The 14,940-nt window shown below is 50.0% G+C and overlaps 1 protein-coding gene across 1 annotated transcript in view; it reads left to right on the top strand.

Moving 5' to 3' along the window:
• The window catches only part of GFOD1 (Gfo/Idh/MocA-like oxidoreductase domain containing 1), a 113,372-nt gene extending 101,027 nt beyond the window's left edge, over nucleotides 1-12,345 (top strand). The window contains exon 2 of the mRNA XM_077770109.1: nucleotides 5,196-12,345. Within this exon, the coding sequence (XP_077626235.1) occupies nucleotides 5,196-6,115 (920 nt within the window). The 3' untranslated portion in view covers nucleotides 6,116-12,345. The remainder of the gene's footprint in view (nucleotides 1-5,195) is intronic.
• The last annotated feature ends 2,595 nt before the right edge of the window (nucleotides 12,346-14,940 follow it).

Below are 14,940 nucleotides of genomic sequence, written 5' to 3'. Positions count from 1 at the left end.
TGAGGAAAGAGTGTCTGGAACAGAGAGAAAACCAACTTTACCAATCAGTGAAGGCCCACTTGCTCTGCATTTTGGGTTTCTTCTCTTTTCACTCCTCCCCTCCTCTCCTTTCCCTTCCTCTCCTGTCCCCTCCCCTCCCATCTCCTCTCCTTTTTTCTTTTCTTTAAAGAGAGAGAAAGGATGAATCCTAAGCAGGCTCCACACTCAGCATGGAGCCTGATGCGGGGGCTCAATCCCATGACCCTGGGATCATGACCTGAGCTGAAATCAAGAGTCGATTGTTCAAACAGCTGAGTCACCCAGGCGCCTCTTGGGTTTCTTTTAACACTGGAAGTGTTACCTTGTTTTTAACAATATGTCCCAACGCCTTCAGGAAGATATCGTTCAAGGGCGCCTGGCTCACATGGACTCTCCATCTGGGGGTTGTGAGTTCGAGCCCCACGTTGGGCGTAGAGCCTACTAAAAGAAAGTTAACGACACACGTAGCATTCATTTATACATAAATACTTTAAAAAGAAGTGATTGCAGTTTATGATGGAGACGCCTGCTCCTCAGAGCCCGAGAGGACTGTACCCGGGCTTGCCGTGTGGGCGTGCTTGGAACTGCATCTTATGGAGAGAGTCCAGAGCTTTCGGGAGAGCCATAGAGAGTCCTGAGCAGGCGAAGCCAGGACACCTGGCACAGTAGTCTGAGGCTCTGAAGCACTCACAGTTCAGGGTCAGGGGCTCCGTTACCCCCTCCCCTGCCCCCACCCCGGGGCTCAGGCCCTCAGCCAGGTCCACCGGCTCTTAGGACCTGCCTGCCCATCCCGGGCTCCGCAAGGCCCTTCCGCCGTCACATGAGCCCCATCCTTCAAAGGGCTTCACGTCTCCTTTGGGCTTAGGAAAGAAAAGCTAATGGATGTTCTGACCATCACAGGAGACACGTAGAAAAATGTAGTGAAGAAGATAAAAATCAGTCATAATCCTACTAATGAATGAACCACTGTAAACATTTTCGGCGTCCCCTTCCAGGTTTTCTCCTTTTCTTTTGTATTTTTTAAATGTTTTATTTATTTACTTATTGAGAGGGAGAGAAGGGAAGGAGGAGAGAGAGAGAAGGAGAATCCCAAGCAGGCTCTGTGCTCTCAGTACAGACCCAGATGCAGGGCTCCAACCCACAAACCGTGAGATCATCATGACTTGAGCCAAAGAAAGACCCTTAACTAAGGGAGCCACCCAGGCACTCCTCTTTTGTATTTTCAAAGAGAGAGTTGAGATCATAGTATGTCTATGAATAGAGCCCTTTTCACTGAACATTACATCATAATCCTCTTGCTTGCCATTAAAAAGCCTTCATTGGCATCATGTTTAGCAGCTTAACAACCTTCTATTGTACGGCCACACTACAGCTTACGTCTCCATTCTTCTCTGTTGGGTATTCGTCTTGTTCCTAGCTTTTTGCTTTAATAAATAATTCAGCAAGAAGCCTCTTTGGGCTAGAAGCCGTGCTTACATTTGAGATCATTTCTTTATGATAGATTCCTAGAAGTCTCTTTTGCGCTGCAGAGATACGGTAAGTTAAGATCCACGCACAAAGCGTGGATATCGCTAAAGAGCATGGGCGGTGAGGCGGGGCCAGGCGACAACATTCGCTGGGCTCCTGCCCGAAGCCCAGAGCGCCTCTGGGTGCTGTGGGCAGAGTGGACACTTAAGAAGTCAGAACCAGCCTTTAGCTTTGAGAATGCGGTTGTGTCCTGCGGACACAGAGATAGCCTCAAAGAAGAGATCCTGCATCTCAGGTCCTTGGGGGCAGCCATGCACAAGGTTCAGAACCGGACAGAGGCTTTTTGCATACGTTCATACTGCGTTTTCTGGAAAAGGAGCTTTCATGAGAATCACATCAGAATCTTCCATCTATAGAGCTGCAAAGAATTACCATTTAGTGATGGTTTAGGGTGTGCAGATGGGAAGCACAATGAATTTTCTCCATTTATTGTTTCTTTTACTATTTTATTGTATAGCTTTTTATAATAGAAAAAAATAAGGTAAACTTCTTCTCATGTGCTATTAAGATTACTGAAAGAGTATAAGAAGATGACCGTCTGGGGGGCACCTGGGAAGCTTAGTTGGTTAAGCGTCTGACTCTTGCTTTAGGCTCAGGTCATGATCTGGCAGTTCGTGGGTTCGAGCCCAGCATCAGGCTCTGTGCTGACAGCTTTGGATTCTGTGTCTCCCTCTCTCTCTGCCCTTCTCCCACTTGCACTCTGTCTCTGTCTCTCTCTCAAAATCAAATAAACATAAAAAAGAAGAAGAAGATGATGACAGTCAGGGTCCTGATTTGGGGGCCCTTGAGGTTAGGGTGTAGGAGAGGCCATGGCCCATGTGCAGCAGGCGCGAGGCAGATTTGTCATCATTCGTCACCTGTCCCTGCAGTGACCTAGCAGTCTGTTCACATACAAATCTGCTCCTGTCAGCACGAGCCAGTGTTACCTGAGCCTGCTCCCTACAGGATCGTGACATCCGAACATTATGTTTCGCCAGCGTGTGGCCCTTTGGTAGTACACACCAGTGTTTCCTCATCCCTCTGCAAAAGCTTCAGTCCTTAACTGGTTGCTCAGAGTTAAAGGAGCTTCTTACTGATCGTTCCCAGTCATCCGAAAAGCCAGCCAGCTCTGCCAATGTGGCAAAGGGCTGGGAGATGCCATTACTGCGTGGCTCCCGGCCCTTTCTCTTGGGGCCGGAATGAAATGTGCGTATTTCATTGGTAATTGACAGCCACGGAGCATACTTCTCATCCACAGTCTGTTCCCACCTCGTCCGCTGTTTGGCCGGGTCTACACTGGGAATATGAGGGCCACGTTCTAGGGTGTAGGCTTGTCCGGCCACCTCTGCTGGACAGACACCTGCAGTAGCAGAACCCGATCTCCGCTCAGCTTGTCGGGAGAGGTCATGGGTTCAGTCAAGTTGGGCGCCGACAGCCAGCACCGCTGTGTCTCAGTGCCCCATTTCCCTTGTGGGATCTCCCCTGTCTGGAGAGGACGGGTTGCTAGTGGCAGGGTCTACATGCAGAGCGCGACTGGACAAGAGACACAGGCAGACACATGCCCTGACTCAGAAGTGTCCAAGGCTTTCCACCTAGCAGCCTTTAATCTGGCTTGCTGACAAAATCCGTGTAATTTTTTATTATCATTATTATTATTACCATCAGCAGCGGCAGCATCATGTTCCACTGGGCTGTTTCTACAGGTTTAGCTGACTTGTTTTTCTTCCCTGACTCTTGGCTGCTGAGAATAAGTAAATCCCTTTCTCACTGACTGTCACTCTCCTTTCCTTTGATCTTTTGTTTTCCCCAGACCCAGAATCACTTAGTCTCCCAAAGGGCTTGAATCTACCTGGAATTTTACACATCCATTACAGCCATCACGTAAGCCTAATTGTTATTTGGCCTCAGGTGCTTTGGCCAAAAGCACAGAATCCCCCGCCCCCCGCCCATGAGACAGGAACCGGCCACCGCGCGCCCCTCAGATCCAGGGACTACCCACTCTTCCCGTAAAAAGCAGAAAAACCTCAGACAAACATATCTCAGACTCCTGCCAGCCCTAATCCATAGCGCAAAAGAAACAAGCAGGTAACTTTCAAGATGTAATCCTTGGTTGGTGGTTGTAGGAGAGAGAGCTAAATGCTTATTCAGAGCATATCATTAGGAAATTCTTTCTCCTATTTAATCAGACTTAACCTTGGCAATGACTTAAGCTTACATATTCTGGTTCTGTCCAGAGACACTCTTCTCTTCCCTACACATGATATTTCTAATAATCCTTTGTTTTTAAGACTTTATTTATTTTTGAGAGAGAAAGCATGGATGGGAGAAGGACAGAGAGAGGGAGAGAGAGAATCCCAACCAGGCTCCACACTGTCAGCACAGAGACTGATACGGGGCTCAAACCCACAAACCATGAGATCATGACCTGACCCGAAGTTGGATGCTTAACTGACTGAGCCACCCAGGTGCCCCTGTAATAATACATTTTTAATAAATTATATTTTACATATAAAGCTATAAAAGATTTCATATGTAAGATAATTTTAATAAAACATGTAAGAAGAGGATATTGCTTTACTTCAGTAGGACTTCTATATTAAAATATTTTATTTAAAAACTTTTAAATGTTTTATTTATTTTTGAGAGGGAGAAAGAGACACAGTGTGAGTGGGGTGGGGGGCGGGGGGAGAGGGAGACACAGAACCTGAAGCAGGCTCCAGGCTCTGAGCTGTCAGCGCAGGGCCCGACACAGGGCTTGAACCCACAAACCCTGAGATTGTGACCTGGGCTGAAGTCAGACGATTAGCCCAATGAGTCACTCATGCACCCCTATTTAATTATTTTAGATTTATCAGTATTTTACAAGGAAAATATTTGTATATAAAATGTCCTAGACTTCTAGACATAAAGGATGAAATGAAATATTTTTTAAAAATTTTTTATGTTTATTTTATTATTGACACAGGGAAAAACAGAGCATGTGTGGAGGAGGGGCAGAGAGACAGGGAGACACAGAATCCAAAGCCGGCTCCAGGCTCTGACCTGTCAGCACAGAGCCCTACGCGGGGCTCAAACCCACAAAACGGTGAGATAGTGACCTGAGCTGAAGTCGGAAGCTCAACCAGCCGAGCCACCCAGGCGCCCTGAAATGAAGTGTTTTATATTCTATGTTGACAGATATTTAAAAATCTCTCTGGGGCACCTGGGTGGCTCAGAGGGTTAAGCATCGTACTTCCACTCAGGTCATGATCTCCCAGTTTGTGGGCCCAAGCTCTATGTTGGGCTCTGAGCTGGAGCCTGCTTCGGATTCTGTGTCTCCCTCCCTCTCTGCCCTTCCCCCACTCGTGCTCTGTCTCTCTCTCTCCCCCCAAATAAATAAACATTTAAAATATATCCAAAACAGAGGCCATTTTAAATATATTAAAATAAGTCCATATTAATTGATTTAATTTGGCTTCATACTAACGCTAAGGAATTCGACTTAAATATTTAGAATTACAGAGTCTATCTTAAACATAATATAGGTCTTGTTATTTTTGCATGAGTGACTGGTGCTGCAGGCTCTTCGGAGATTGTAGAGCGGGTATCAGGTCCGGTCTGCATCCGGGGGGCCACGGCGCCCCCCGCCCCCTCCGGCCGCGCCCTCACCGCTGTCTCTGTCCCGCCCGCAGGCATCGGCAAGAACGTCATCTGCGACCGCACCGCCACGCCGCTCGACGCCTTCCGCATGATGTCGGCCGCCCACTACTACCCCAAGCTCATGAGCATCATGGGCAACGTGCTGCGCTTCCTGCCGGCCTTCGTGCGCATGAAGCAGCTCATCGAGGAGGGCTACGCGGGCGAGCTGCTGGTGTGCGAGGTGCAGGTGCACGGCGGCAGCCTGCTGGGCAAGAAGTATAACTGGAGCTGTGACGACCTGATGGGCGGCGGCGGCCTGCACTCGGTGGGCACCTACATCATCGACCTGCTCACCTTCCTCACCGGCCAGAAGGCCGTCAAGGTCCACGGGCTGCTCAAGACCTTCGTCAAGCAGACGGACCACATCAAGGGCATCCGCCAGATCACCAGCGACGACTTCTGCACCTTCCAGATGGTGCTGGAGGGCGGCGTGTGCTGCACCGTCACCCTCAACTTCAACGTGCCGGGCGAGTTCAAGCAGGACGTGACCGTGGTGGGCTCGGCCGGGCGCCTCCTGGCGGTGGGCACCGACCTGTACGGGCAGCGCAACGGCGCCCCCGAGCGGGAGCTGCTGCTGCAGGACGCCACGCCCGTCAGCAACTCCCTGCTGCCCGAGAAGGCCTTCAGCGACATCCCGTCGCCCTACCTGCGCGGCACCATCAAGATGATGCAGGCCGTGCGCCAGGCCTTCCAGCACCAGGACGACCGGCGCACGTGGGACGGGCGGCCGCTCACCATGGCCGCCACCTTCGACGACTGCCTGTACGCCCTGTGCGTGGTGGACACCATCAAGAGGTCCAGCCAGACGGGCGAGTGGCAGAACATTGCCGTCATGACCGAGGAGCCCGAGCTGAGCCCCGCCTACCTGATCAGCGAGGCCATGCGCCGGAGCAGGATGTCCCTGTACTGCTAGCTGGGACTGGGGACCCAGGGGGACTCAGGTCTGCAGCGTGGAGCCCAGAGAGGGGGAAGGCGTGGGGGGGCGTGAAGGCGGAGGGGCAGGGTGAGTTGAGTGGCCCCGGGAAGGTTGAACCCCAGCCTGGGTGAGGGCCACCTAATAAGACTGTGGGCTGGCTGTGCCAACAGCCTGGGAGTGTTCAGAGGGCCTGACCTTCCGGAGGTCACCCAGCTGGTCGTTTGCCCGAGGAGCAGGTGGCTTAGCCTCTCGTTGCCCCCTCACCAGGAGAAGCAAAGAGGCCGATGCTTTCCTCCTCCCTCCCTCCCTACACACTGGCCTCCTTGGCAGCCAGATGCTCCTGTGACCCAATGGCGAGCTCAGTGGGGTGCCAGCTTCCCCCCCCCCCCCCCGCCTGGCAGGAGAAGGCAGCCCTCACAGGTCCACAGAATCCTGTTAGTCTGGGGGGTGGGGGGGAGGTGGGCGTGCAGTGGGCTAATGAGAAGGTTCAGATTCCAGAAAGCCACTTAAAATGTCTGAAGGAAAAAGTACTTGGTAGCAAAGTGAACAGCGGACTTGATCGATTGGTCTTCCTCCTAGGAAGCAGCAGGGAGTGTCTTCCTAATTGGTGCACTGCCCTTGGCCTGGCTGGAGGAGGGGTAAGGGAGAGCCAGGAATAGCCAGCAAGCCAGAAGGGGAGCACCCGGTCACAGGCTGCATGGAAACGAGTAGGCAGAGAGTAAAATAGCCCTTTGGGTTTGTCATCAATTACAATCCTGTTTCGGATGGGGTAGAACTAAGCGTAAAGGGATATGGGCTGGAGCGTCCTCTCCAGCGGGGTCAAGGGCACAGCCGGAACGGGTCAGACTACAAGTTCACGGGCCGCCCTCACGTGCTGCGTGGGGATCTCTCAGCAGACGGGAAAGTGAGCCAGCCCTTGGCGGGCTTTGGCCTCCAACACCCGGGCCTCCTACCAAGCCCGTAAAGGACTTCTAGGAGATTCGCCCAGCTTCGTGGATTTAAAAGGGAAGCCTTAGGTTCCAAGCAGATATAATCCTCTTCCCGTAAAAAAAAAAAAAAATTCAAGGGTGTTTTCCTTAGCTTTGACCTTTGCTTTCAAGATTCTGACACCTGTAAGGTTTTGAATGGGTATTAAAGCAAAAGGCAACAAGGAATATCATGTTCAGTGTTTCTACTCTGGGGCTTTAGAGCCCACAGAGGTGTATCTTCACGTAGGGTTGAGAAGGTGCACGTTGGAAAAAAAGAGCATATTTTCCCCTCCTGGTCCAGGTTTTGCTGGAGAGGGTAGACTTCAGGCTTGGAGCGGGCAGTTCCGAAGGGGGACTACTAGAGACACACGCGCACGTGCACACATGCAGACACACGTGCGTGCGCGCACACACACACGGGTTTGTCAGGGCTCACCACCACCAAATGTCACTGAAATGGCTCTTAAAAATTCAGATGTCCCTTGAAAGAAACACCGAGGCAAACATTTGAAACTGGGAAATTCTCCTTTTCCGAACCCGGAATCCCTCATTAGACACTAGTCAGGGTTGGCTGTGGAGACGAGAACTTACAAATCCCCATAGCTTTTGCTCACAGGTCACAGAACCCAGCAGTGGTCTTTGGCACACACCTGAGGTTTCGACGTCTTTTCAGATGACTGGCAGTAGAGGCAGAAGAGCATTTAAGGGGCCGAAAGCCAGCCCACCGCCCCACCCCAGACTCTGAGGACACAGAATCTGAAAATGAACAGTACGGGCCATTGTATCTTCCATTCTCCCAGGGTCACTGCATGTGATGCCCAGGCTGCCCATGGGTGCGGGGTGAGCATATCCAAACACCGCAGGAATGTTGGGTCATTTTCCAGCACAATAAGGAAGGATTACCTTCCCCCAAAGAGTCACTCACTCATGGCTAGTGAGTCAGCTGGAACTCTCCATGGTCAATTATGGTCTCTGACATCATCACCTCGTGACCATCATGCTGGCGTTCAGAGCTACCAATTCAAAACGAGAGATTTGGTAGAACGAACCTGCCCCAGTAATAGTGGGGACAGATGGCCATGCTGTGGACTGTTTCAGTTCAGAGTCTCCTAAACTGCCTTCTGGATAAATACCTTTTGTAGAAACTGAGTGGAAAGAATTTTTTTTTCCCTATCTAGCCTGAAAGGCTGTGATTAAGGATGAAGGGAAAGAAAACTTAGATTAATTCTATGGGTCTCATTTTTCTAAGTCATTTATCAATCTAAGTAGGGATATCAAGGGGTTTCAATTCTATGTTTCTGTACTTAACCCAAAGACTTGGGAAGGTTTTTTTGTTTTGTTTTGTTTTGTTGTTTTTGTGTTTTGTTTTCTCCTTCCAAAGGCCTCTGAGTCCTGTGATAAATAGTGTCTAAAACACAAAATCTCATTTGAGACTAGGGGATATAGAGAGAATATATATTCTTTAAAAGAAGCATGAAAAATATTTTAGTAAGTGTACTCAAATCTTCTCTACTGAAATGCATGTAGTAGATAGATGCGGCCACAAGAGGAAGAAACGACTGAGGTAGTTCATTGTTTCAAATACAAAAATTCCCAGAGAGGAGTTTGAGATAGTTCTTTAGTGCTCCTTTAGTTTTGCCCCAGAACTACCACCTGATTGGTAGTTCTACCAAACTTCTCCCAATCTACTACCACCTCCCACGCCCTGATTGGGAGCCGCATGGGCAGCTGAGATCTTGAGCTTTCCACCTAGCTCTCTGGGGAAAAGTCCAACACCACATTGTGCGCCCAGGAGTCTGAGTTCCATCAGCCTGACTTTGGCCCAGGATGAAGCCCGGAGCAGCAATCCAGCCCTTTTCCGCTTTGGTTACTGTGTCTCGAAGACCTGGTATCATGGAAGCACCACCTCAGGGTCTCCCATTTAGTCCCTGTTGCTTGAGTGGTTCCCATTTTTTGTGTGGATGCTTCCCTCTGGTCCTGGAGATGTTGGCTTACGCTCCTGGCTGAGGGCGGGCGGGGCAGCAGTGGTTCTCACCTGATATTCACAAGGGTTGGGAATGCTCTGGGCTTACTTGGAAAGTTTGGATTCTCTTGGGTTTTCTTCTGGAGAGAAAGTCCATGGCCACTGTCAGCTTTTCTATGACCTCTCCTCCCAATGGAAGAGACGTCGCTGGGTACCACACACACTCCTTATCTACTTGGCTGGAAATATCTGTGTGTCACGTGTTTGGGGGCCCTCTAGTGTGAGCCGTGGCTGACTCCACCTCAAGGTGAGAGTCTCCCGGCCCCCAGAGCCATCCAAGCGTTCTCTGTGCGCCAACATTTCTTGATCATCCACTCTGTGCAGGGCATTTTAGGTGAATTCTCTCACTTAATCCCCAGCACAACCCAGTGGTCTTGGGTATTGCTATTCCCATTATACACAGGAGAAAATGGAGGCTCTGAAAGGAAGAGTAACTTGCCCACAGTCACACGACGATTAAGCAGAAGTGGGGTCACCTGAATCCAAAACTTATCTTCTCCAAACCATGCTGTCCCCCAGTGAGAAAGATCTGTACCCCTGAAGTTCTCACCAGACAGGAAAGCACTCCTTGCTGAACACTGAGGGGGCTGTTCTCACGCCCCATAGAGCATCCGTGATTAATTCTGAGTGTGACCTGCGTGAGGCTCTATGCCACTGCTGTCTATTCCCTCCCCGTGAGCAGGATGCCACATTTGATGTTCTGCCAGAAGGTTCCTTATAGGGCTGCAAATAGAAGTAGCCGGTTTTCCTGCACCTTCCAAAATGGAAATAGCACTCAGCTTCTTTCCTTTAAAATCAACCTTCCTAAGTTGATTTTGATTGTAGGTGATGCAGAAAACGGAAAAGTTGGGGATTTTCAAGATTCCATTGGCCGACCATCCTAGGTGGCCTTGGATCTTGCCCTTGGTGGTCTAACAGAGGCAAATGCCTTCTCAGGGAGTGGGGCTTTTCCAGTTCAGTGGCTCGTGACTCCGGTTTTACCTGTGCATTCTGCATTCGTATCTGCACACACTCTCAACTCTCTTCATCTTGGCTCAGAGCCGCCACTGTTGAATTTGACCTGGGTCATAAATTAGGGCTCCGGAGGGCTAGCCTTTTATTCTGGTGGGTGTGTTGGGGAGGATTGCAGCACACTGGGGGAATTACCCTGGGGAGAAAGGCACTCCTGTTGCCTCTGAAGGGATATTAGAGCCCGGTGTATTCACATCCTTTATGTTACCTCCCAGAGAGATTAAGTGATAGCTGCGGTCACTCTGCTTCTTAGGACCTGCTTTCTAAGTCCCTTGCTGCTGCACACGGCACCTTCAGGGCTCTCAGATGGGGACGGGGAGGCAGAGAGGTGAAATGACTCATCTGAGGTCCCCTGGCTAGTGGGGGAATGAGCTGCAATTACAATTCAGACCTGTGACCGACTGTTTTCCACGAGCTCCTGCGGTCGCATCCATTTCTTAGCAAGTCCATTCTCTCTTGAATGTACTCAGAAACTAGCTCTGTATTTCCATTGTGATCGTAAGGCAAACAGTCATCCGTAGTTTGTGTTCTGTGCGGCAAGGGTGGTGGACATGCACGTTGAGACCCACCTTTGGGGTTTCCTGAGGCCAGCTCTGCCTCGATTGCCCTCCACTCCCCTCCCAGATGCAGAATCAGACCCCCTGCTTCACCTGTTGCCTCCTATTTTGGGCCATCAGAGCCCTGAAGTTTTACAGGGCAGAGGCCATGACCTTGGGGAGCTCGTTGAGGAGAAACTCTCAGAGCCCCGCACTCCAGTCCTTTTCAGGACAGGGGTGTGGGGAGGTGGGCCATGAAAGGAAAGCTGTGTGTGTCTGCGGTGCAGCTTCAGTCCTGAGCAGCAGCCGGCGTGTTGCACCTGGCCTGGCCCCCCCAACCCCCCACCCCCGGCAGAGAAGCAGGCCGATGGCAATCCTCGGAGTCTCCTGGGCTGACCTTGACTGAGTCCGGCTCCCAGGACTTCCCACAAGAGGAGTGAAGTCCTCCCGTGCGGCCGTCAGAGGCGATGAGCTCGGTGGGCTGAGTCTGGAGGTGAGGCCAGCACCGTATCTGAGTGACCACATCCGTTAGCAGCAGAAGGTGGTGGCCTCTTGAGTTTTCTCTTCCCCACGTCAGTCCCTATTTCCTGGAGCCCTTGTGAGGGCCACGGAAGCATCTGGCCCTTGGCCAGGCTACTCAAGTGCTGCACTACTGAATACTCTTGAATCTGTCGTCCTCTGTTTTTGTTTAAACCAGCAGCGAGTAATCACAAGACCGTGTCGTATGCAATAGCTCTCCGCTTAGTGCAGCATCCAAAGCTTGCCTGGGCCAGTGTGGGCAGGCCCTGGGGAATAACCATAGATTCTGCTTCTCTCATTCCCCGTCCTGATCTCTGCTGTCATCTGCAGCCATCCCAAGGGCTAAGTCGTCGGATGAGCCCCCATGGCTTCCCCTTATAAATGCGATGACATACTTGCAATTCTAGTCTAACCCCAGGTTGAGAAACAAAGCAAAAGCAAGCGACCCAACTGGCTACTTCGCTCCCCTCATTCTCCTTCAGGCATCCAAACATATTTAAATATATTTAGTATTCTGCCCTGTGCCTTGCCCAGGGGAGGGAGAAGTTTCTAGTGATTACGGTTTTCTGTTTGCTGCCTGGTGCTTTTACAGTACTACTATTTTTTTTTTTTAACCAAAATTACATTGGTTTGGTTGGTATTGTTGAGTATGTATTTATTGTGTTTTACAAACATGAGTATATATATGTATGTATATGTATAAAACCAAACCAAGATATATAAAAAGTCAAGGCATGTATACTAGATATTTTAAAGAGTTATTTATCAAGGGGAAAAGGTGTGTGTTATAAAGTAAACAGAGTCTATATTTTATATATAATGTAGATAGCAAAAAAATAGCTTATAAATTATAGAAGGTTTTGGTTTTCTTTTTTTATTATTATTAAAGCAAAAAAGAAAGAAAGAAAGAGAAAGAACAATGAATGCAACTGTCTATAGTGCTTTTAAGGCCAAACTTACTGTGGGAGGCGGACTTCCCGACGGGGTGGGGGGGGTCCCTTGGGCTATGGTCTGAGCTCCAGACCCAGGAGCTGATCAATTCCCCCGGTTACCGCTGCAAGGCTCAGGGGACAGTGGCTGCCATGTGCCACCTTACACATGGTCTCCCTGACCTGCATTGGTGGGAGAAGGAAACGAAAGCAGCCAATAAAGATTGAAGAGAAGATACAATTCCAGCTGTTGTGCTGTTCTTAGACCCAGGTGCGCTGGTTCATGAGTTAGGTACCTGGCCAGTGTGTGGGATCTGAAGCAAGAACGTGTGTGGGAATGAATGATGGCTGTCTCTCTGGTGTGCGTGTGGGGCCGGGTTCTAACAACCTTAGAACTGGAAGCACTTTAGAGCAGTCTGGTTCAAAACCTCATTTTGGAAATGTGGAGGTGGAGGGGAGATCATCTACCTGAGGCTACCTGGCTGGGGGGGAGGGGGAGGGGGGTGGGGGAGGAAGCCCAGAGGGTGGTGTGTGTGTGTGTGTGAAAGCTTAGTCCAGACAAGATGACAATGTAGACTTTACAATGGGGGAGCAAGTTTTAGAATTCTCTGTNGGAGGAAGCCCAGAGGGTGGTGTGTGTGTGTGTGTGTGTGTGTGTGTGTGTGTGTGTGTGTGTGTGAAAGCTTAGTCCAGACAAGATGACAATGTAGACTTTACAATGGGGGAGCAAGTTTTAGAATTCTCTGTTATTTCAATTCCTTAACCTAATACCACACACCAAGCTCTGAAAGACACTCTTCCGGGCTCAACAGGAGCATCTTTACAAGAGCATCTGTGTTTAAGTCGTTGTCAGCAGCGTGTGAGAGCGATCATCTTGGATGGAACTCAGCCTAATGAGATTCCCTGCGGATGAGCTGGCCTTTCCCTCCACCTCCTGCAGCCTTCCAACTCTCTGCACATAGATAGCTCTTCTGGCCCATGTATTCCCATCACTTAAAAACAGTTAGGAGGAGCCCTGGGGTGGCTCAGTCGGTTAAGTGCCTTACTCTCGATTTCAGCTCAGATCATGATCTCACGGTTTGTGGGACTGAGCCCCGTGTCGGGGTCTGCACTGACCAACGCAGAGCCTGCTTGTGATTCTCTCTCTGCCTCTCTCACTGCCCCTTCCCCACTCACTCTCTCTCTCTCAAAATAAATAAACTTTAAAAAAATAGGAATTAGACATAATTGTACAAAGCTGCGATCTCATTATTCACTCCTTTGTGATGATGATGAACGCAGCGCATCCATTAAGACCGTAAAGCAAAGCCCCACACCTCCATGGATTATTACAGTGCACATGTAATCCATCTATGGCACTGTGGTAAATCTAGGACCTGTTCTGAAGAAGGCAGTTACAGTGAGTGCTTTGCCAAAGCTAAAAGTGCCATCTGCCCAAGTATAAGGGATGGTATGCCAGTCTAGTCGCCTGGGCACCAGCATGGCCTGACGCCCATCCCTGATGGAAGACTGCAGTCACCTTAGCGTTCATGTACCTTTGCAACCCAGGAGCCATTTGTGCCTCCACAGATTAGGAATCTCCTTGTGATGTTGGTTTGTTTCCCTTCGAGCCCGTTTCCTCTTTTGCAAACTGGGGAGCCTACTGCCTTGAAATTGCAGGACACGATTAGCATGGCTTTCATGGTCCTTCAATTGTTACTTAAAAAGAACGGATGGAATTGTGTTGCAAGTCATTCAGCTTGTGTACCAGTGAAAGGAAGAGAAATCTGCAGGTCTGCCTACCCCCACCCACCTCTCACCACCACACACGCACGCGCAGAACCGTCTTCCCCTTTCTCTTCTCACCTGCTTCTTTTGTCTTGTGCGCTTTTGGCACATGTTGGGACAAGTCCGGGTGGTTCAGTCTGAAAATTAAAATCACTGCAACACTTGTTATGAGAAAGAATGGCACTTATACAAAGTATGCCGAATTCCGTATGGAAATGAAAGAAGATAATTCCACCTCAGTCTAGATAGTGGGCTCCCATGTTACTAACCCACAGTCGCCTTACTCCTGCCTAAGCAGGAAGGGTCCCTCTGCCCCAATATCTCTGGACAGGTGCCCTCGGCAGTAACGGTGCCCCCTGCTGGAAGGCTGTCCAAGACAAGAATGAAAACGACGCTCCTTCAGAGAGTTTGGGCCAAGTCACCACTAGATAGAGAGCGTTACGCAGCCTACTTAACCCAAAGCCTCTGCAAAAAGGTAGATACGAAATGTTTAAAATCCTTTGCCTTGTTCATTCAAGTTCAGGCTTCCTCTGCATCTTCATCTGCCAGCTAAACTCCCGAGGGAAGACTTGAACTAGGACAGCTTGATGATAGCATAGCTGGGGGCCAACCACAGGTCTACAAGCTGTGCTCCCCACATCTAAATCGGTTGTTGGATTTCCTCTGAAATGTCATCCTAATCTGGGAACACCTGAGTCTCGTACTTTTCCACAGGTCTGGTCGCCTTGTATCAACTGGAACCCTCTCTCTTTAGGGATGCATGAAAATGAAGGACTAAATAATTTTTAGGACCCCTTCTTGGGCAGCTCTACATTAATTCATCTCTTGGTCAATGATTGAGACATTGGTGGGACTCAATCCCGGAATCGCAGTCTGGATCGTATACGTATGTGCGCCCCATTGTCTCTGACCCATTCACCTTTGGCCATCAGGAAGGAGGGGACCCTGAAGGGGTCCTGTGTGGCCGCAGCTGATACAGAGACCATGTCCACAGCCCCCAAGATTCTAAGCAGTCCTCAGTCTTGAACTCACCCAAGTCACTAACACCCTTTTAGGGCGCACCGAGGGG

Source organism: Crocuta crocuta, unplaced genomic scaffold, assembly GCF_008692635.1.
Source record: "Crocuta crocuta isolate KB4526 unplaced genomic scaffold, BGI_CrCroc_1.0 scaffold24, whole genome shotgun sequence".
Lineage (NCBI taxonomy): Eukaryota > Metazoa > Chordata > Mammalia > Carnivora > Hyaenidae > Crocuta > Crocuta crocuta.
The sequence above is the reverse complement of the archived record's forward strand: the minus strand, read 5'-3'. Positions and strand labels throughout refer to the sequence as shown.